Source organism: Pteropus medius, unplaced genomic scaffold (assembly GCF_902729225.1).
Source record: "Pteropus medius unplaced genomic scaffold, Ma_sr-lr_union100, whole genome shotgun sequence".
Lineage (NCBI taxonomy): Eukaryota > Metazoa > Chordata > Mammalia > Chiroptera > Pteropodidae > Pteropus > Pteropus medius.
The window spans coordinates 5996162-6016637 of NW_024342470.1; the positions used below are offsets into that span (position 1 = coordinate 5996162).

General features: G+C 39.4%; 1 protein-coding gene and 1 pseudogene across 2 annotated transcripts in view; both read left to right on the plus strand.

Annotated features, from left to right (window-relative positions):
* Positions 1 to 8841: 8841 nt before the first annotated feature.
* On the plus strand, positions 8842 to 8960 carry LOC120603260 (uncharacterized; annotated as a pseudogene).
* Positions 8961 to 11757: 2797 nt separating this feature from the next.
* PDE3B (phosphodiesterase 3B) overlaps positions 11758 to 20476 on the plus strand; it is a 140154-nt gene continuing 131435 nt past the window's right edge. The window contains exon 1 of one of the 2 annotated variants that reach the window (XM_039863662.1): positions 11758 to 13043. In XM_039863662.1, coding sequence (XP_039719596.1) covers positions 12072 to 13043 — 972 coding nt within the window. In that variant the 5' untranslated portion in view covers positions 11758 to 12071. The remainder of the gene's footprint in view (positions 13044 to 20476) is intronic. The other variant, XM_039863661.1, reaches the window with a different exon arrangement.

Consider the following 20476-nt stretch of genomic DNA (forward strand, 5'->3'; position numbering starts at 1 on the left):
AAAGGATTAGTAAATTATAAAATGCCATATAGATGTGAGCTTTTATGATAGCGATGATAATTATCGATCTTCTTTGGCACAGCTTTTGAGGTAGCTTATGAGAATCAAGAAACTAATTTAGCTCCTTGTATTAGTCTACTATGGCTACCATAACAAAATACCACAGACTGAGTGACTTCAACAACAGGAGTTTATTCTCTCAACAGTTCTGGAGGCTGGACATCTAAGACCAAGGTGCTGGCAGGGTTGGTTTCTCCTGAGGCCTCCCTCTGTGGCTTGCAGATAGCCATCTTCTTGCCGTGTCCTCACATGGCCTTTTCTCTGTTCAGGCACATCCCAAGTGTCCGTTCCTTTTCTTATAAGGACACCTCTCGTATCATATTAGGGCCCCACTCTTATGACCTCATTTAACTTTAATTACCTCTTTAAAGACCCTATCTCCAAATACAGTTACATTTGGAATTAGGATTTTGTTATATAAATTTTTAGGGGACACAATTCAGTCCAAAACACTAATCATTATGCATGTTCAAGGCCATTCTAGGTTCTACTGAATACTGCTCTGCTCTACCTCAGGATAATGTGGTTCCTGGGCTTTCTGTGTCAGGATCACTTGAGGTGCTTGGTAGAAATGTGGATTCCTCACTCCCATCTGGAGTTTACTAAATCAGAATCTTTGGGGTTGAGATTCAGCAATCTGCATTTTTAGCATTGGGTAAAGTTATCTAGATGATTGTTGTGTAGCAACGTTTAATAATTGCTGATATAATGGCCATTGACAACTGATCCATCCTTAAACACATACACATATGCCACACACACATGCAACATACACACATGCATGCAACACATGTTCCTTGAGGCTACCTAGAACACAGCTTAAATTAACAAATATTTGCCAAATGGAACCAAAGGGGATCTACTTTTTCAAGCTGAAGATCTGGCTTAATTCTTTGCAAAACTCACTCTCTCTATGCCCATGATACGCTGCAAGAAGCAGCTCAGGATTTAGGGGCTAGTAGTGTACAGGAAAACTGAAAACAGAATTTTGACAAATGTAAATGTACATAGGGAATGAAGCTAAGGCTTTTCTCAATTCTTGTATCCCAGTAATTAAATAGAAGTGGTCCCTTTAGTTCTTGTTATGAATACGTGGCCAGAGAAACTGCTTGCAATATAACTCTGGAAGAGTAAAGGACTTGATAATGAGGTTGATAAAGGATGAAGGAATTTTGATTGTTGGAGAAACTTGGAGCCTGCAGTTTATTTTGAAATTATTTTTAGTAAAGATTTAGTCAGGTTCATTCCTATGAAGGTTTGGAAATGTCTGGTCTCTTTTATAGCACAATAAAACTTCATGGTTTCCTGGTTGGCTGGTATTTGTTTAAAGAGAGTGGGTTGCTGGTCCAGACAACATTTGAGAGGTTATAATGAGAGGAAATCTGATGTAAACCTCTTCACCTGTAAAAAGGAGGGGTCGCTAAGGAATAAAATCAGCCATATCCATGAGGTTTACTGTTTAAAGAAACATAGTTTTGATTTGTGTAAAGTCTTGTCCATATTAGAGTGGATATTAGTCATCTTTTTAAATATGATTACACATCCCCCAAAAGACAGTAGTAAAACCTTGAATTTAAATAAGGGTTCTTGTTATTTTTTACAGTTTGCACTTACATTTAATATAGTTACCAAAGTACCAAACCATGCTAGAGAGTTGTCACTGGGAAGAGTCCAAGCATAATTCAAGTGAAGACTGATGTTAGGTTAACTGGAGCACTGTAGTGAATACTGGTTATTTAGCAGGAAAAAGGTGTTACATACACTTGCTTTCGTGTGAAATCTGACCAGATACTTTAAAAAGTTCTCTAATATACAAATCTACATCTTGCTTTTCATTAGATCTAGCGGCTTGTTTACTATTTCCAGAGCTGGTGAAAATGTGATTTTTAAACAAAGAATGTTGAACAAGACCATTTAAATGATCTTATCATTCAAGTCTTTTCAAAAATGATTTCTCACTGACTTTAAAGAGATACAAGGAAAAGCAAAAGAATCAGACTCAGATGGCACTACTTATTGAAGCCTAATAATAACTGATTAGTTTTTTAAAAAAACTCTCAGAGCTATGTAAGATGTTTATTTCTATAATATACAGAATCTGTAAACTCACTGTCTTATTTTTTATTCCTTATTTGTAGGATACCACCATGAATACAAAATAAGTGCTAGTTTATAATTCCTATTTATAAAAATGTAGGGAAGAATGTAGGTACACCATTAAGGGGAACCTGTTATTATTATTTCTTATACAGGAGAAAAATATATGTGTGTGGTCTTTATACTATATCAATAAGCTATTTAAATTATACTTTTAAGCTAAAACTAACAAAGATAATGATGAAACTAAGGGTAAAGCTTTTTCTTGGCTAGATCTTCTAAAATGAAACTTTTCTTAATGTCAACATAAATATTAATTTATTCATCAATCCACTGCAATCTGGCTTCTGCTTTCACCATGGCAACTGTTGCACATAACTGGTTGACAACAACATGGATACTCTCCTGTCCTCGTCTTTTTAGAATGTGGCATTTTATGTCCCTCTTCTTGAAACTTCCTTATTTTGGTATGTGACACCACTCTTGCCTGATTCTCTTTCTAACTTTGCCACTTCCTTTTTAGTTGTCTTTTTGAGCAATTCTTTGCTCCTTGTCCCTTATATGTAGATATTCCTCAGAGTTCAGACATTTATCCTTTTCTCTTCTCGCATTATAAACTGTGCTGGGGGATGTCTAATTTCCCTCCCAGGGTTCCACTTCTGCGAGCACACGCACACACACACACACACGCACAGTCAGGCTTCCAAACTATATGTCTAGTCTAGACTGCTCTCTTGAGCTTTAGACTCATATCCAACTGCCAAGGAACATCTCCACTTGGATTCAACCTGTTCAAAATGAAACTCACGATCTTTACTCTCAATGATTTCTTGAGTACTTCTTCTTATCCTGGTTAATGGCATCCATATAATCTAGTCACCTAGGCATTTCCCTTTTCCCTCTATGAAATTGTTCAGAAGGTTCTGTAATTACTATCTATTAATTACATATTTCCTTTCCAAACTTATCACCATTGCCTTACAGAATTTTATCTTTCATCTGGCCTATTATTATGATTTTCCTGGCTTTGGTTTCACCTTCTTCTAAACTTTTTCATGCAGTACCAGCATTGAGATTTGAAATGACAATTAAAATTGGGCATGCCCCCCCAAAAATTATTATACCTGTTCCTTGAGTTAAAACCTTTAACATTTCCTTATCGTTCACAGAATAAAGTCCAGGCTCCTTAGGATGGCATATAGGGCTCCCTGTTATTTGACTTCCACCTACTCATCCAGCCTCATTTCTCCATGCCCATCTTCCCTCCATCCCAAATCATACCAACCTGGCTACAGTTCCAGAAATGCCCGTGCTGTTTCATGCCTCCATGTCTTTGTACATACTGTTCTCTGTCTTGGATGCTCTATCATCTCCTTGTTTACTTGGGACCCCCTACTTATTCTTCAATATACAAGCTAGCATCTCTTCATACGTGAACTTCTCTTTGTCTCACCACTGTATTTGGTCAGAGCTGTGTTTGAGTATTTCATTCTGTGCTGCATTTGTTTACATATTTCCTCCTCTACCAAACCGAGATCAGGGACTATATGTTATTCATTTTTGTACTTTTAGTATCTAGGGCAATGCTTGGCACATGCTGAATGAATGAATAAACTTTTGCAAGCATAGATGTTTTCTTGTCTTCACTATGTTTAATGCTATTATGGCTAAAACGGCTTGTTAAGGTTTGATTTTTTTTCTTCTGTTATTCCATGTTACCACATATAGGCTCCGAATCAATATCTTTTTGGCAGAATGAGATCGAAGATATAGAGGATCACAAAAATTATGACAATATGTAGCCATTCCTTTAAAAATTAATTTATTTAAAATTCACATGTATAATATGCATTAAAATCTCTGTAACATTTGCCTGGTGACAAAAGAGCATGCTAATTTACTTGTTTGATTGCATAGATAGGAAGACAAAAACTTAGTTGAATGAAAGAGCACTGAAAGCAAGTCTTGAAACTGAGATTAACAGATGATATAATTTGGGGATCTCCTTAGAAAAACTCAGGATTGATAGACTCTTGGAAAGTCCTGAAAGGACCGGATATGGATAAGGAAGAGGATAGGATGTAAGAAGAATAAACTAAATTTACATTTACTATGACTCTAGTCATTGTTAGTCACTTTACATGTTCATTTAATTTAATCCATAACAATGACCCTACGAGGCGAACATTGTTATCCCCACTTTTTAGATGAAGTAGGTAACCTGAGACATTAAGTAACCTCCAAGGTCATGCAGCTACAAAAGATAACTAGATCTGACTGACGCTAAAGTTTCCTTCCTTCACATCATACTGCCTTCCCTTTCAAATAAAAATTCCCAGAGCTGCCTTGCTACTGTGTGCAGCTTAGTAACACACACAAAGACACAGTATTTGCTCCTATTTGCAATGATCATGTGTAGGTGGCTCACTTAGTAGTTAACAGTAATGTAACTATAATTTTATTTCCAAGCCACTGTGTATTTCAAAAACTTTACTAGTAAAGTCTCACATTTATTGATGATGCTAGATAACGAATTGGATGATATTTTTGAGCTTCTCTTACAAAACAACATGAATACATTGTAAGCAGTTTTAGAGGAGAAAGCACACTTCTAAATTTTTTTTTGGTGTGCCTTACTGCTGACTCCATTTGGAATCCAGAAATGGCTTTATCTGGGGTAAAAGGCCGTTTGCTCTTGCTGCCTCCTGTATATTGCTTGGCCTGGCAGTTTGTTGTTCTCCTGGGCAAGAATCCAGCTTGTGGTAGTGAGGTGGTTTTGTGGCAGAACTCCACAATTAACCACAAGTTCAGTGTCAACGGTAGGCTGCCACCGTCGTGGCTGTGATCCTTCAGATCTGCTGGGATAGCCAGAGCTGAAGAAACTACTGCTTGTCTAAGGCGGGAACAGGAAAACTTGGAAAGAGTTTGCATTGCTGTTTATTGTTCAAGGTTCAAGTTTTAGGTTTAACACAAAAAAAATCCAAGATTTTTCAGATTAGTAATTATAGATTTAATACATTTACCAGGTTTTTTTTTTTTTAAGCATAGTGGATTTATGTCATAGATACAACTGCTGTTCTGACAAATAGAAATAGTAAAAGAAAAATTCTTAAAGTAGTAGAGCATACTCTTTTATAGCCAAAGAAATCCAGGTACCATCACTCGAATTAAAAAAAAAATTCACCCACACATCTCTTAAACATTTATTTTATGTTGGAAATTAAATAAAACATAAGTATATGCATAGTGCTTTCTGTAAATCTAAGAAGAGTTCTTTTACTGAGAAAATGAATGTTAAGAAAAATGTTTTTCAATAACAATATAGATACTTTTTGTATTAAATTATATATTGAATTTCAATTAAAATTAATTGATTAATAAAGCAGAAAGATCAAAGAGCATACAACTAAAAATTCTGACTTATTAAAAAAAATTTTTGAGAAATACAAACACTTCAAAAAATTTTGAGCATTAACTGAGTACTGTACTAGGCATGGCATGGAGATTGAGCTAAGCTTGTGAATAAGACAGAATTCTTGTGTTTGGAGAGTATATGGAGGAGGTAGCCACGTAACAAATTTAACAGAACATACACGTTTATATAACAAGTAGTAACAATAAACTCCTTCCATATTAGGGCCACACCATGTCTCTAGCCTCTTCAAGATACTTATAAGGGGGCTAATAATAACACTTTTGTTATTGAAATTATCCAAATGTATCATAACTGTATTCTTCCACATTTTTGCACTTGATTGCTTCCTTTGCCCAGATTATTTTTGCTGCCTACTTTACTTCTACTCATCTTTCAACACCAAGCCCAGAAATCTTTCTCAAGAGCGTTACTCTCTATCAGATACTCTCATCCTGGTCTGAGTTAGGTTTATCTCTGAGATCCCAGAGTACACAGAGTTTACTTGCCTCTGCATCACAGCTATTATTACACTGGGCTCTAGTAGTCTTCTTACTTTCCTAGCTTCCACTATGAACCCTGAAGGTGACGCAGGACAGGGAAAATTCCCCGAGTGAGGGGAGACCAAGCCCTGCACCAAGAGAAGAAGAGGATCCTTTGGCGGAGAGTGAAGAAAGAATTCAACACGCACACCAAAGTTAGAGTCAAAAGGAAAGTTCATTAGAAAAGGTGTAACACTCCACAGACAGAGTATAGTTTCCTCTCAGAGGCAGCGAGTGAGAGAGACCAGGAGAGACGTGGAAAGACAGTGAGTAGAGGGCTGAGTGATCAGAGAATTCAGTTTATATACCATTCTTTAGAACCCGTGAGTTATAGTTTAAAAGACTTTGTTAACCCATTTCCTTTGATATGGACATACAGTGAGGACGGGGGAAGAATGGCGTGAAGAGGTAAGAATATGCAGAGTGAAAGGCCTGCCGGCAGTTCCGATCCTTTAATCCATAGGTTCCCCATGGTTTTAGCCATAGAGAATGACTGTTGGTTCCAGTTTCCCCTTCACAGGTGTGGGCAATGGGTCATTAGTAACCCCAGAAGAAATCATCCTTTGTTCTTCTTAAGGCGTCCTACTGGCCTGGATGCAGGGCTGATCTGCATATTGCAGTCTCTGATTGTGGCTTGATTAACATTTTAACTCTCTTGCCTTCTCCTTAAAGGGCAGGAACCATACCTTTCATCACTGTATCCTTGTCAGCTAGCACAGTGCTCAGTACAACTCAGGCATTTAATAAATGTTGAATGAATGAATGCATTCATTAAGGGAGAGAGAGAAAAAGTTGGTGGAGGGGAGAGGTACATAGGACAACTGATGAAGTAAAAGGAGTGAGGGAATTAAATATAGAAATGAAAGAGAGAAAGTGGGGAGAGGGGAGATAGATAGGAAGACAGCCATCTAGACACTGGGGAGAGAACTGGAACTGGTAGAGAAGGAGAAACTGTGAAAACAAGTCGAGGCAACCGCACAGTGGGGAGAATCTGGAAAAGAATGATTCTCTTTTTCTTTAGTAGCTCCGAAGCCCTGTTCCCAAAGTTTTTATCATATATTTTCTTGTTCTCTTTAATAGCCTGTGTGCACAGGCCCTAGCTCTTGCAAAAAGCTGCAGCTTGAGGAAGCTTCTGAAAAACTATAGTTTTTTTAAATGTTCTAAATAGCATCTAGCACGGTGCTCTGCATATAGTGAGCATTCAATAAATACTTGTTAAGATGAACTAAACAGTGAGTCAAAGTGAGGTTCAGGTTCTGAGATAAGTATTAGCCAGAAGGAAAATAGATATTGTTAACACTTAGGCAACAGAGTTACACTGTACATTGAAAACAAAGTAATCCTATCTATACCGGAGAAAAGATGGTCTGTTTTTATTTTCAAATGTGAGATTGTAAATGTTAATTCTTTCATTCTTTCAAAATCTTTTCAGATTTCCGCTTATCTTAAGGAAAGGCTCTAGTTTTAGGAATTTAGAATCTCGATACTGGTTAATTTACTAGCTCTTCTTGAAACTTTGATATTTAAAATTTGTCAGACAGCTCGACATCATTATCACTGAGAAATCAGGGCTGCTTTATTACTGAATTCTGAAGAATTACATTTTAGAAAGAGCACTCAGTTCTAAGCATTTTCCCAAATCCTGTTCAAATCCATTTTTTTATGCTCTATATCAGAGGTTTAAAATTTTTCTTTCTTTTTTTTTTCTTTCTTCCCCTCTCCTTCTGTCCTTCTCTCCCTTCCTTGCCCAAGGGTTCCAAAGAGGGGTTTCAGGTCCAAAGAGGTGTTAGAAACCTGCCAAGTTGTCAGGATATGGGCCCAGACACTTCCACTTCAATAAGAGTAGTTTGCTTTTATTTGCATACTTCTTTTGAAAAACGTTTGAAAACCATGGTTGAGAGGCAATAATGCAGGCTGGAAACAGTAATAAACAGCTCTTAAAGAACTAGTAACCATGATTCCCTGCTTTTTAACTGCTCTGAACAAATCTTTACAGGCCGTTCCATAAATTATCCTGAGGAGTCAGTCACCTGATCACGGGACAGTGATAATGACTGGGCAGAGCCCTATCCCTCCCTCACCCAACCTCCTGTACCACCCTTTCCTATGTATATTCCATGAGAAAAACTCTTATAGAGTGACCAAAGGGGCAGCTGTTAAGATCCATTTAAAAATATTTAATTTGGGAAGGAAATTTCTGGAAGTAGCATTCTAGAAATGGATTTTCTTTACATCTGGTTTTTAAGAGTTAGAAAATAATCTTGTCTTATTAAAAAAGGTTGAAAGAACAAGGTGTAAGGATGGGGATTTACACTTACCAGAAGACAGGGCAGGTGAAAAGGAGGATCTGAGACCCGATATGAGGCCCATTTATTACTTCAGCTTCTCTGCAGATGAAGGTTCAGGGAGAGAACAAGGGAATTCACAGAGAGGGCAATTTCCAATTTAGCAGTGGTGAGCACCAGCAGTCCCAGATGAAGAAGTGAGTGCTCTAACAGCTGCTTTGAACCCAGTAACAGGACATCTCAACTGGCACTTGTAAGGTAAGACAGGTGGACGTGCAGTGGCACCTAGAATGTCTGTCAATGGGGTCCTTAGTCACTAGACGAGTGTTTAGGGGCTGAGCTTTTGGCCCTAAGTCTGGAAAGACCTAGGCAGGGTTTTTGTTCTTCCGTAATTAATTGGGGGCATTGACAGCTTATTGGTGTGAGTACCTAAAATGAAGAACAAGTCTACAGCCACGCTACCCTGACCAAGCCCGATCCCGTCTGATCTCGGAAGCTAAGCAGGGTTGGGCCTGGTTAATACTTGGATGGGAGACCACGTAGGAAGACCAGGTGCTGTAGGAGTAAAAAATAAAAAAATAAGGGATTATAAGCTGACAAGGTCCTTGCAACCTGTGAGGTCAACCAAGGGTTGCCTCGCCCAAAAAGCAAATAAAATAAATTAAAAATAAATAAATAAAATGAAGAACAAAATTCTCATCCTACAAACTGGGGCACATGGGAAAACTGGGTCTTTGGGACTTGAGGGCAAAGACCCCATTAATAGAATAGAGGAATACACAGGGGGTTGCTTTGTACCAGAATGTCTCGGGAGCTGGGTGGTAAGCACTGGGATCCCATGTCATGATTCATCAAACTGGGAGAACCGAGTCTAGTGGAGAGATCATGGGTCAAGATGTGAGAGAAGAATAAGTCAGGTAAAATGAGACTGAGGTAGAGAGTGATGAGAAAAAGTGACTTTTTCACAACAGGTAGTGGTTATAATTAAAGACAAGAGCTAAGCAATTCTATTGGTTGTTTAAATCTGGCAAAAGAATAATCAAGTGTTTTGAACTTTAAGAAATGCTGTCTACTGATAATCTTTGACAAAGATTGTAAACAGAGACAAGAGCTGCTATAAACATACTTAGATCACTATTTCTGTGCATATTTTTAGTTACGTAAACCGACGGTCTTGGATCACGTCCTTACATTTTAGTTTTAGAATCTTCTCAGGTGCCGGAGTTGGTGTTCAGAGGGATGCACTCCAAGTTATTGAAAGAGTTGGGCTTCTAGCTTCCTAAAGACCTAAGCAGACAGCTGAAAGATGGCTAAAGGAGAACTAGGAAGTATAAAGAGGGCTTTGGATTATATTTTCCAGATAACAGTCCTTTGATCAAATCCTTTTATTTGTCGACATTGAGAGTTTGCTTTAGTTTGGTGGTACAAACATTTCAAAGGTTGCTCTTGGCAATCTGAAACATGGATCCAAAGGATATCTACATATTTGGGGCATACAGAAACCATAGGCTTTTAAGACCGAAAGGGATTTTAAAGGTCATCAAAACTAAATTGCTTCATTTTACAACTGAGAACGAGGCCTATAAAAGTTATGTGACTTGCTTAATGCTAGAGCATGAATGGTGGTGGGGCCAGGACTAGAACCTATGAAATGAATTTCTAGTCCACTATTGTTTCCACTACTATGCCTACCTCAGATGACAACTCAAGCTTTCAAACAACTTTAATCAATTCGTTCTAATTTTCAAATCAATTTATTATTTCCTATGATAATTTATAATGAGCAAATTCAATAACATTGATGCTATTTTTGTCATGTCTTTCTGTACAAACTCAAAATGTATCAAGTTTCCTACTTTAATCTTTGACTGTAGTGATGAGTTTGGGCACAGCATTTAAAAAGTATATTTGCTGAGTTCTTTTAAAGAGATTAAACATTTTTTTTCAGTTTTCATGGTGAAAAAAAGACTGTGGATTTTTATCTTATAGGGCAAGAATTTGAGTAATCAACATGAAAACTTTATTAAATAATTTTTCCTTTATCCAAAAGACATAAAAGGAAGGAAGGAGAATCCTGGTCTCTTTTCATTTTGGTCAAATTCTTGTGATTTCTGCTATGTACGTGAACTATGACCATATGCGAAAATGGTCTGTTTTAGGTCAACGCTGCGGGCAGAGATTAATTGGTGAAAAATGGGCCTGTTTGTGGGATTTACCACAGAGTAAGGTTTCTCATCTCCCTGGAAAAATGTGGAATTAGGTCTCTGAGAAATGCAGCCCTGTCACGAGGCTGAAGGAAGAGTTTCGGTGGAGGGAAACACAGTTCACTCTCTAAGGCAGTTTTGATTGGTAGGATTCCAGAGCAGTCCCTTTGGTGCGGCGAAGTTCTTCCCGGTTTCAAGTTAGTGTTTCCTGCACGTTGCTAGTTTCACCAGTATTTCATGAATCTCATCTTATCTGGCTTCTTTCACGGCCAACCGATCCAAACTGGGCAATGGTCTTGCAGAGGACTCCGAATCCTTTCTCCCTCCTTTCCAGAACATGCTGTTACAGTGAAATAGGATTCGATGTGGAAATAACTTTTGCGACAGCAGGTTTCCTACGCTTGTTGAGTGGGATACAGATGTGAACCAGTGGGATACAGCAAGGGTGCAAAGCGGAGGATGAGGTGTTAGTTCCTCGCCTGTGAAGGTGGTTCTGGAGGAAGACTAATTCTATTATCTACTTGGATGCTCTAGAGAACACCCCACGTGCATGCTCCTTCCTAGGAGCCACTGCAAGAGCTCTTGCCTGCTGCATAGCCCAAATATCCACACTGCTGTTGAGGACAGACTTAGCCACAATGATGAGGGTTAATTCGCCATGCCCATGGTGGTGGCTGTCCCTTAGCAGGTCACACGGCTTGGCTGGGACAGTCCAAGGGCCCACTCTGAACTGGGATGAGGTTAGAGGCGGGATCTGCCGCCTCCCACCTCAATCGGTTTCCTTACTAGGCACTCTCCATGGGGACCACAACCGTAATCTTTCCCCAAGACCCCAATGGTGACCTTTCGGAGCCTGGCTGGCTGACTAAGACTTATCCTCAAAGGGAACCCGCGCGCGCCTAGGGTCGCAGGATGGTGAGCTTGCTCTCTTTCCACCCGAAGAGGACCCCGCGCGTCTCTCCTAGCCCCGTCGGGTGTTCGGGCGGCCGCGGCTGCGCTCTCCCCGGTCCCGGCGACCACGGAGGGCTGGCGGCGGGGCAAGCGGCGGCGGGACGGGGCGCGGGCGCGCGCGAGCCGCGGGCGGGGCGCGCGCCCGTTCGGGGCAGCCGCGGGGGAGGAGCGCCCGCCAGCCCGCCCGCCCGACGCTCGCGCGCCCAACGGACCAGGCTGGGGCTGTGAGGTAACTGTTGCAGCCCGCGGGAGCTGGGAGGCGACTCCGAGTCTCCAGTCCCGAGAGGTGCCCGAAGGGAAAGAAGCCCCTGCCGCGCCTCTCCACCGCCAGCATGTCGCGGACCCCGCCGCTCCTCCGCCCGCGCGGCGGGGACCCCGGGCCGCGGCCGCGGGCGCAGCCCTGACGCGCTACGGAGCTGGGGGGCGCCCCGAGCGCGGGGGCCGGGAGTGAGGTAGCTTGAACGGCCGCTGAGGTCCGAGCCGGGCGTGCTGAGCCCCGCAGCCACCCCCGGTCCCGGCCATGAAGAGGGACGAGCGAGACGCCAGAGCCATGCGGTACCCGCAGCCGCCGGACGGGGTCGGCTCGCCCCCCGAGAGTCTGAGGAACGGCTACGTGAAGAGCTGCGTGAGCCCCTTGCGGCAGGACCCTCCGCGCGGCTTCTTCTTCCACCTCTGCCGCTTCTGCAACGTGGAGCTGCTGCTGCCGCCGGCCTCCCCCCAGCAGCCGCGGCGCGGCTCCCCCTTCTCCCGGGCGCGCCTCGCTCTGGGCGCTCTGGCCGCCTTTGTCCTCGCCCTGCTGCTCGGCTCGGGGCCCGAGAGCTGGGCTGCCGGGGCTGCCCGGCTGCGGACCCTGCTGAGTGTCTGCTCGCTCAGCCTCAGCCCCCTCTTCAGCATCGCCTGTGCCTTCTTCTTCCTCACCTGCTTCCTGACCCAGACCAAGCGGGGCCCCGGCCCGGGCCGGAGCGGCAGCTCCTGGTGGCTGCTGGCGCTGCCCGCCTGCTGTTACCTGGGGGACTTCTTGGTGCGGCCTTGGTGGTCTTGGCCTTGGGAGGACGGAGACGCAGGGGCTCTGGCCCCGCACACACCCCCGGCGACGGCGGGCAGGTTGTTCTTGGTGCTGAGCTGTGTGGGCTTGCTGACGCTCGCGCACCGGGTGAGGCTCCAGCACAGCATCCTGGTGCTGCTCTTCTCCTGCTTCGTCTGGTGGGTCTCCTTCACCAGCCTCGGGGCGCTGCCTTCAGCCCTCAGGCCACTGCTGTCCTGCCTGGTCGGGGGCGCTGGCTGCCTGCTGGCCCTGGGGTTGGATTACTTCTTTCAAATCAGGGAAGCTCCTCATCATCCTCGGTTGTCCAGTACCGCGGAAGAAAAAGTGCCTGTGATCAGACCCCGGAGGAGGTCCAGCTGCGTGTCTTTCGGAGAAACTTCGGCCAGTTACTATGGCAGTTGTAAAATGTTCAGGAGACCTTCGTTGCCTTGCATTTCCAGAGAACAGGTATGTTAGCAGAAAGCAAGGTTTGGTAAGGAAGTGAGTGCCGTTTTATCGCTTCAGTTCTCGAGTTCAATTCGCGTTGTTTGAAAGCATGTTAATTTCCAGGGTGGAAAAAAAAATAAAACGTTTTATTTTGGAAAGAATTCCTAAAATACAGGAAGCTTTTTAAAAACGCACAGCTAGTACCTTTTATCTTTGAATAGAAATAAAATAGCAAACTGATCATATTGCAGTTTTTAAAAACTTTGTTTATGCAATAGATGAGTTCTCAGAAGAGTAAATTATTTGTAGTTTAATAGATTGACTACTCCCACTTTGGCATACTCTGATGTATATCATTTTGGTGCTATTTATCTTTTGCTCTTGTAATGGTGTTATCTCCCCAAAGATAACAGATGAGTGAATGCACATATGTATGAATTTTAATCAGTGCGGTTTCATTATTCTTGATTTGAGAGGAAGAATTTGAGATCTTATAATGAGCATTGATGAGTTTTGCAGCTGAGATTTTTAGTTTAGATGAAAATACTGTTGCAAATAATTTTTAAAAGATTCCAACCCCCACCACGAATTTAAGCAGTATAGGCTAATATAATCTTTTACAGATTATGGTGGTGTGTATTTGTTATATAATTAAGAGAATGTTGTAACAATTTAACCTTTAAACTTAGTAGTGTGTGGAAAGATGCCAAAATTTTTTTTTCCCAATTTTTTTTCCCCCTGTAGGTTTACATGTTTTTGTTTTTTGAAGGAATCGAAATCATTGCCAGGGAACGAACTTGTCTATATATACCCTAGGGAAATCTTACCTGTTCTAATCACCAAGAAACTCAGCAACTATAGCTACTGTTCATTGAGCATTTACTAAGTGCAAAATGCTTTACATATTGTCTTAAATCCTCACAAGAACCCTGTATGATGGGTGACATTACTTCAATTTCGAGTTGAGCAAATTGAGGCTTATAGATTACCCAACTTCATGTATCTAGAAAGTGGCAGCGTTGGGATTTGAACCTCAATTTTTCAGTTTTCAATGTGTGTTCTAAGCAACTAAAAGGATGAGTGTAGAAGTTTTATGTAGAAGAGTAGGAGTTTATACCATTGGTTTTCAGACTTTTTGATTAGTGATATGTTTTACACTAGGATCCAATATATTTGAAACAAAATTTTCTTATTCTTGCTACATCTGATGCTCTCTTCAAAGTAATCTACAAAGTGCTATATTAATTTTATGATGTGTTTAACACTGATCTCTGGTGTTCCAGTGAGACCACACTTTGTTTCTGGAAAGTATTTTCAGAGGCTGCTTTTGTGGTCTGTAGTTACTTGACCAAATGATTGAAAAAAATGTTCAAAAACTTTTGTCTTCTCAGTTTACCGCCAGTGGTAATAGTGCTTAGAAAAGTGTATATCAAGAGAAAAATTGTTGTGAGAAGATTAACTTTAGAGCAAAGTAATATCAGCTGTTTTTATAGACTGGTGCAGCACTTGATGGTTGACTGAGTAAATTGCATTTTTTAACACCGGAAAAGTGGGTTAGCATAGTCTCATCACGTTTGTAGATAATTTTCCTGAATTTAACAGATTACAATTTAACATATTTTAATTGTTACCTGTCGGCATAGTCAATCATGGCTGTTCTCTTGTGAATTGAAAATTCCTGGTATTCCTAATCCTAGTCTGGAGCTCCTTCCATCACAGCAACCCTTTTCAATCTTTAGGTAGGTGCAGTGTTGTTATGCTACGTGGCTTCATTTATCATTTATATTGGAAGAAAATACAATTTACCCTTTTGAAAAAGGCATATTATCCCATTGCAGAAAACTCTTATTCACATTCCACTATGAATAGGAACATTTTTGGGGTCTTAAATATATGCTAAAAGTTCAAGGGTTTATACACTGTTACTTAATGTTCAGTGTCATAAAATAATACTATTTTGGCATTACTAGAATTACTAGATATTTTTAATTTAGCAGAGATTGTAATAACAGGAATTTTTACTTATGCTTATTCTTGAAGTTTGACAGTGGGTCTGTGGTTTTGTTTGCACTTTTTACGTAAAGAAATTAAGAGGAAATCAGTGATTAATGGAAGTGAAAATCAAAGGACTTTCTAATTTTCAGAGTGTTAAACTTTGTATATGACAAGTGTAATTCACTTTATTGTTTCAGAAACTGAAGGGAGACAGAAAGATTTTTGAATAGAACCTAATATAGGGAAAGATGTCCTGGATTCATAGACAGAGGAGCAAGGGTGAGGTCTTGGCTCCACTGTGTAACTTGGAAAAGTCAGTGAGTCTGAGTCTCAGTATCCTCTCAAATCAGGGATCCCAGTAGAAGAATTCTATAATACTTTCCTAGTTCTAGGTATAAAGTATAAGTAAAACATCACAAATTCTTGACGTTTTGCTTAAATGTTGAATTGCTGATATTACTAACCTATATTTTCCAAGGTGTAATGATTGGAAAAGATGAACAAATGTTCTGTATTTTTTGAATAGAGGACTTTAAAAATTACATGTGGATTCATTTTTGGATTGATGACAAATTATTATACTTTCATTTCCTTAAGAATTTTATAAGTGTCTGAAAAATAATTGAAAACATTAATCTAAATGTTTTTAATTGTGTGAGAGTAGATTTAAAACAATTTTTAACTTTTGGGATGTTATATTAAGTACTGTATTAAAAAATAAAGGCACGTTTGTAAAACATTTGATTTTCATAGATTTATAGTATTTGATGTAAATGCTATACATGTGTAGTTCTTAACGAAGGTTTTTTTATTTTTTATTGTTGTTTTTAGCTGAGCATTTAGAGATTCAAAGTTTAAATTTGGTTACCGATGACTGTGTTCTACCTTGGTACATTAATGGAAAGAAGTACTTAAGTTTTTAGTGTACTTGCCAGGAGTCAACTTAAACTAATAGGAAGTTAAAAAAAAAATCAGTTGTCTACATAGAAGCTTTGACCAGAATTCAACAAACTACATTTCTAGGCCATATTAATTGTATATTCTATAATGTAGTTTTCAGCTTTTCAGCCAGATCATTTCATGTGTGTGATAGACTAGGTAAATATGTATGAGGTTTTGAAAATCATACGTTAGTATGTGAAATATTTTTCTATACCTAAAATGCTAAGTGCTTTCTAAATGGTTAGGTAAATATTTAAAAATTCTGTGGCCTTAAGGCCCATAAATATTATTTAAAGTGTTAATTTTATTTGAAGAAGTTATAGACGTGTAGTATGAAGGCTTTAATTTTTTTTTTTAAGTTTAAGTGATTATTTACTCCCTTAAGGAATTTGCAAAACATACCTCATTACAAATTTAAGAATACTGTAGTATTTGTGAAATTTATTTTATGGTTTCACGAATACTGTAGTATTTGTGAAATGTATTTTATGGTTTCAGTGAGTAGTGTTTAATTCTAATTTCATCTTAATGTTTTGTAGTAAAATATCAGCCTACGTAATAATTTTATGCTCTATTTTATAAATATTATATGTACTCTATCATTGGAGTTACTGTTCAAAAACACAGATTCGATCAAATCACTCGCTCTGTTTTAAAAACCTCTTATGGTTTTTCATTGTCCACAGGATAAAGTGGGCAATGATCTTGAACCTTGCTTGCTAAGTCCTTTATAACCTGCTCTTAGTCTTTTCTTGTTTCTTTGTTTTGTGTTTTAAAAAGCCATCTAGAGGACTTAGGGGACACCCCCTCCCTGCATCCATCCTTGGCTTTAGCTGTTTGAGGACTGCTTATTGTTATTGACTTGTAGATTTTTTTCTTTTTCTTTTTCCAGTCACACTGGTTGAAATCTCCTTTAAGGAACAAATAAGATTAAGAAGTCTTTGGACTGTATAGTGATACTCAAATTAATGTGTAAACTGAGAAAACTCCGTTATAGCAGAGTTGGCCATATTTAAAAGTAAAAGATAACAGATTATGTGATGTGTGACAGAATATTCATTATACCTCATGAAATAGTAACATCTCCATAGTTTGTTTTCCCACACTGAGTGGAAAGTAAATAGGGCCAACCATAAGTAAAAATGTAGTTTATTTTCATTGTCCTCAGACTTTTTATCTTCTTCAGTGGCATGCCTTTCACTAATTCTCTTTTTCTTTTCCCTTTCAGTGATCAAATCAGCCTGTTTCCCTAGCACATTCTCCTGCCTTCCTATACCCCAACCCAAGCAGGAAGAATTTATACTTGCTGAAAATGTTTACTTCCACCAAAATATGTTTGTATAGATATAGAAGAGATTCAGAGTTTATCTAATTGAAATCTGCTCATTTTATAGACAGGAAAGAAATTCAGATTTAACTCCAGAGTTAAAATAGTCATCTCTAGGTTATGTTGTGAGATAGTTGGGATACAGGGACTGGAACCTGGGTCTTGATCCTAGTCCATCTATGCTTTCCACAAAGAGCATAAGTACCTGTGCAGTCATAGTTTTCCAAGGTTATAATTAATTTTGCCAGTTCTATGATAAATGACATCTCTTCAAGAGTTCAGGGGTACAGGTGGGAGAGAGAGGGAAGAGAGAGAGATAGGAGGGACTCTTGAAATCATATAGTTCATAATGACCTTGTAGATAAACTTGGTCCCTGATGTAGTTATTTCAGGGTGACTTGTCAGGAGGAAGCTGGTGTCAAGTGCCTTCAGAGACGAGCCACATAATATATTTTTGTTATATGCTGAAGGAGGGGAGGGTAAGGAGAATGGAAGTCACCGACTATTGCCTACTTTGCCTAAGAACATTCAATTTAAACAAAATAAACGCAACAACTGTGTTAGCTAAGCAAAACTTTAGGAGATCCAGATTCTGTCTGTAGGTAGTTCCTGACAGTTAATAACATTGAGTTGGTGTTCAACTTATTTCAAAGCTGATCTATATATGTTTAAGTGATTATTAGAAGCCTGTTCTTAGAACTTGGGGCAGAGGGGTGTATTTCTGACTGTCATTTTCTTTTACAATCTAGAACTTTCCTTCATGTATGGATTTACCTAGCAGGTATCTCATCTTTATAGATTTTCCTCCATCTGGAGTACATTGGCTACTTCTTACATTTCAAACAATGTGCATTCAGCATATTTTAAATTTATTTAATTAGCATTTAAATTTTAAATGAGAAATATCACACATAAAAGAATGTACACATGTATATTTTTCTATGGTTAAAGGAAGAAAATAAAACAAAGGGGGAAAAAAAGACTTGTACTCATCACTCATTTCCTTTGGAAGAAGTTCCCCATATAACCTTTTTTCGCATCCCCTCATTCTGCCCCAGAGGCAACACATCTAACCTTTTTTTTTTTTTCTCCTATTCATTCCTGTGCTTGGTTTTATAATTATAATCCCATGAATGTATTTCTAAATAATCTAAATAATATGTTGTTAGTATTGCCTGCTTTTGAACGTTAATAGAATCGGGCTATATGAATTCTTCTGTAACTTTTTTTTTTTGCTTGATGTTTTCTGAGATTTATCCATGTTGATGTGGATAGTTGTAATACATTTTTTTCAATGCTACATAGTATTTATTCCGTTGTTCATGGACCCTTGGCTGGTTTGCTATTATGTACAATGCTGTTGTGAAAATTCCTGTAAATGTCTTCTCGTGCATGTGTGCATCTAGAAGTAGAATTGCTGAGTTGTAAGGTATGCTCATGTTCAACTTTCCTAGATATAGTAGATAGAATAATGGCCCCTCAAAGATGTTCACATTCTAATCCCAGGAATTTGTGAATGTTACCTGATGTGGCAAAGGGAATTTGCAGATGGGATTAATTTAAGGACTTTGAGGTGGGGAAATTGTCCAGGATTACCTGAGTGGACCCAGTGTAATCACAAAGGTTCTTAAAAAGTAGAAGAGGGTGGCGGAAGAGATCAGAGGAGATGTGACTATAGGAGTAGGGTTGGAGTAATGAATGCAGTGTGCGAAAGACTTACTCAACCCCTTTGGCTTTGATAGTGGAAGGAGGCCAGGAACCAGGGAAAGCAGGCAGCCTATAGCAGCTGTAAGAGGTTAGGAAAAGGATTTTTCCCTAGAGCTCTCAGAAAGTAATAAAGCCCTGCCAGCACCTTCAAAAAGTAACAATTGATTTGTGAATGATGGGATCCTGCTTTGCTGCTGGAAACTAAGGCAGAAAGGTGAATTAACTAGCCCCAAATCACTTAGCTAGTGCACAAAAAGTACCATAATATGCTAAGTGCCATATCCAATATATAATAAGGTCCTAAGAACTCTTTCAGTTGAAACAACTAAACTACAGGTTTAAACATTTTAGAATACCTTTGAAAGGAATAATTGAGTAAGAAAGGAAATGAATGTAGTATAGAGGAGTATAAATTTCCCTTCTTCCCCTCCCTAGATTCTTTGGCTGTTATAATAATTAAGTTGACGTGAAATAGATTCACAGGAGAAAAACAAATTTTGTAGTATGAGAGCCCCATAAAAATATAAAACTCAAAGAAGTGACCAAAGCAGGAATCTTTTATAACTACAAGACAAAGATACAATAAATTTGTGAAGAATTGACAGGACAGAGGGGTTAGTAAATTGGTGAAGAAGGTTTGTATAGCCTTCTGGCTCTAAATTCTCTATCTCCTGCTTTCGGGAGTGGGGTAGGGTGGGAGAGGAGAGTCAAAGTGTCCTTGCATTGGCTGTTTCTCAAATACCTTTAATATAAAATAATCAGTATACCAAAGTGGTATATTTTGGGGTGGCATATTCTGCTCCCCTTTGGTAGGAATCCTGAGAGGTAAGCAAATAAAACCAGCTTTCACCTGAAGAGTTTCTGACCATCCTTAGACACCTTGAATATTTGCTTATGTTAGGTAAGGCTAGGCTCAAGTGATAAAACCTGGGGTCTCCCTGAAGTCAGGAATCTAATAGGAAACATCTGCATAAAGCTGAGTCCCCAGAATGCTACTCCCCAGTGTAGGGGTAAATGAGAAATAAATATGGCCATAGAGATGGATACCTATCTTGATCTTGGCACAAGGGAGTTGGGGGAGGGTCAGATCTTCTCCTGGGAATGTGTAACCACAAGAGGGCCCTCATATTTTTATTGTAGTAACATATATGTAACATATGTTTTACCATTTTTAAGTATACAGTTTAGTGGGGTTAAGTACATACATCTTCCAGCTCTAGAACTTTTTTGTCATCCCAAACTGAAACTCCATCCTCATTAAATAATAACTCCATTCTCTCTGCCCTCGACCCCTGGCAACCATCATTCTACTTTGTTTTTGTATAAATTTGACTAGAGATACCTCATATAAGTGTGATCATACAGTATTTATCTTTTTGCAACTGACTTATTTCACTTAGCATAATCATTGTTGGAATTTTTACAGGGATTGCACTGAATCCATAGATTGCTTTGAGTAGTATTCACATCTTAACAATAGTTC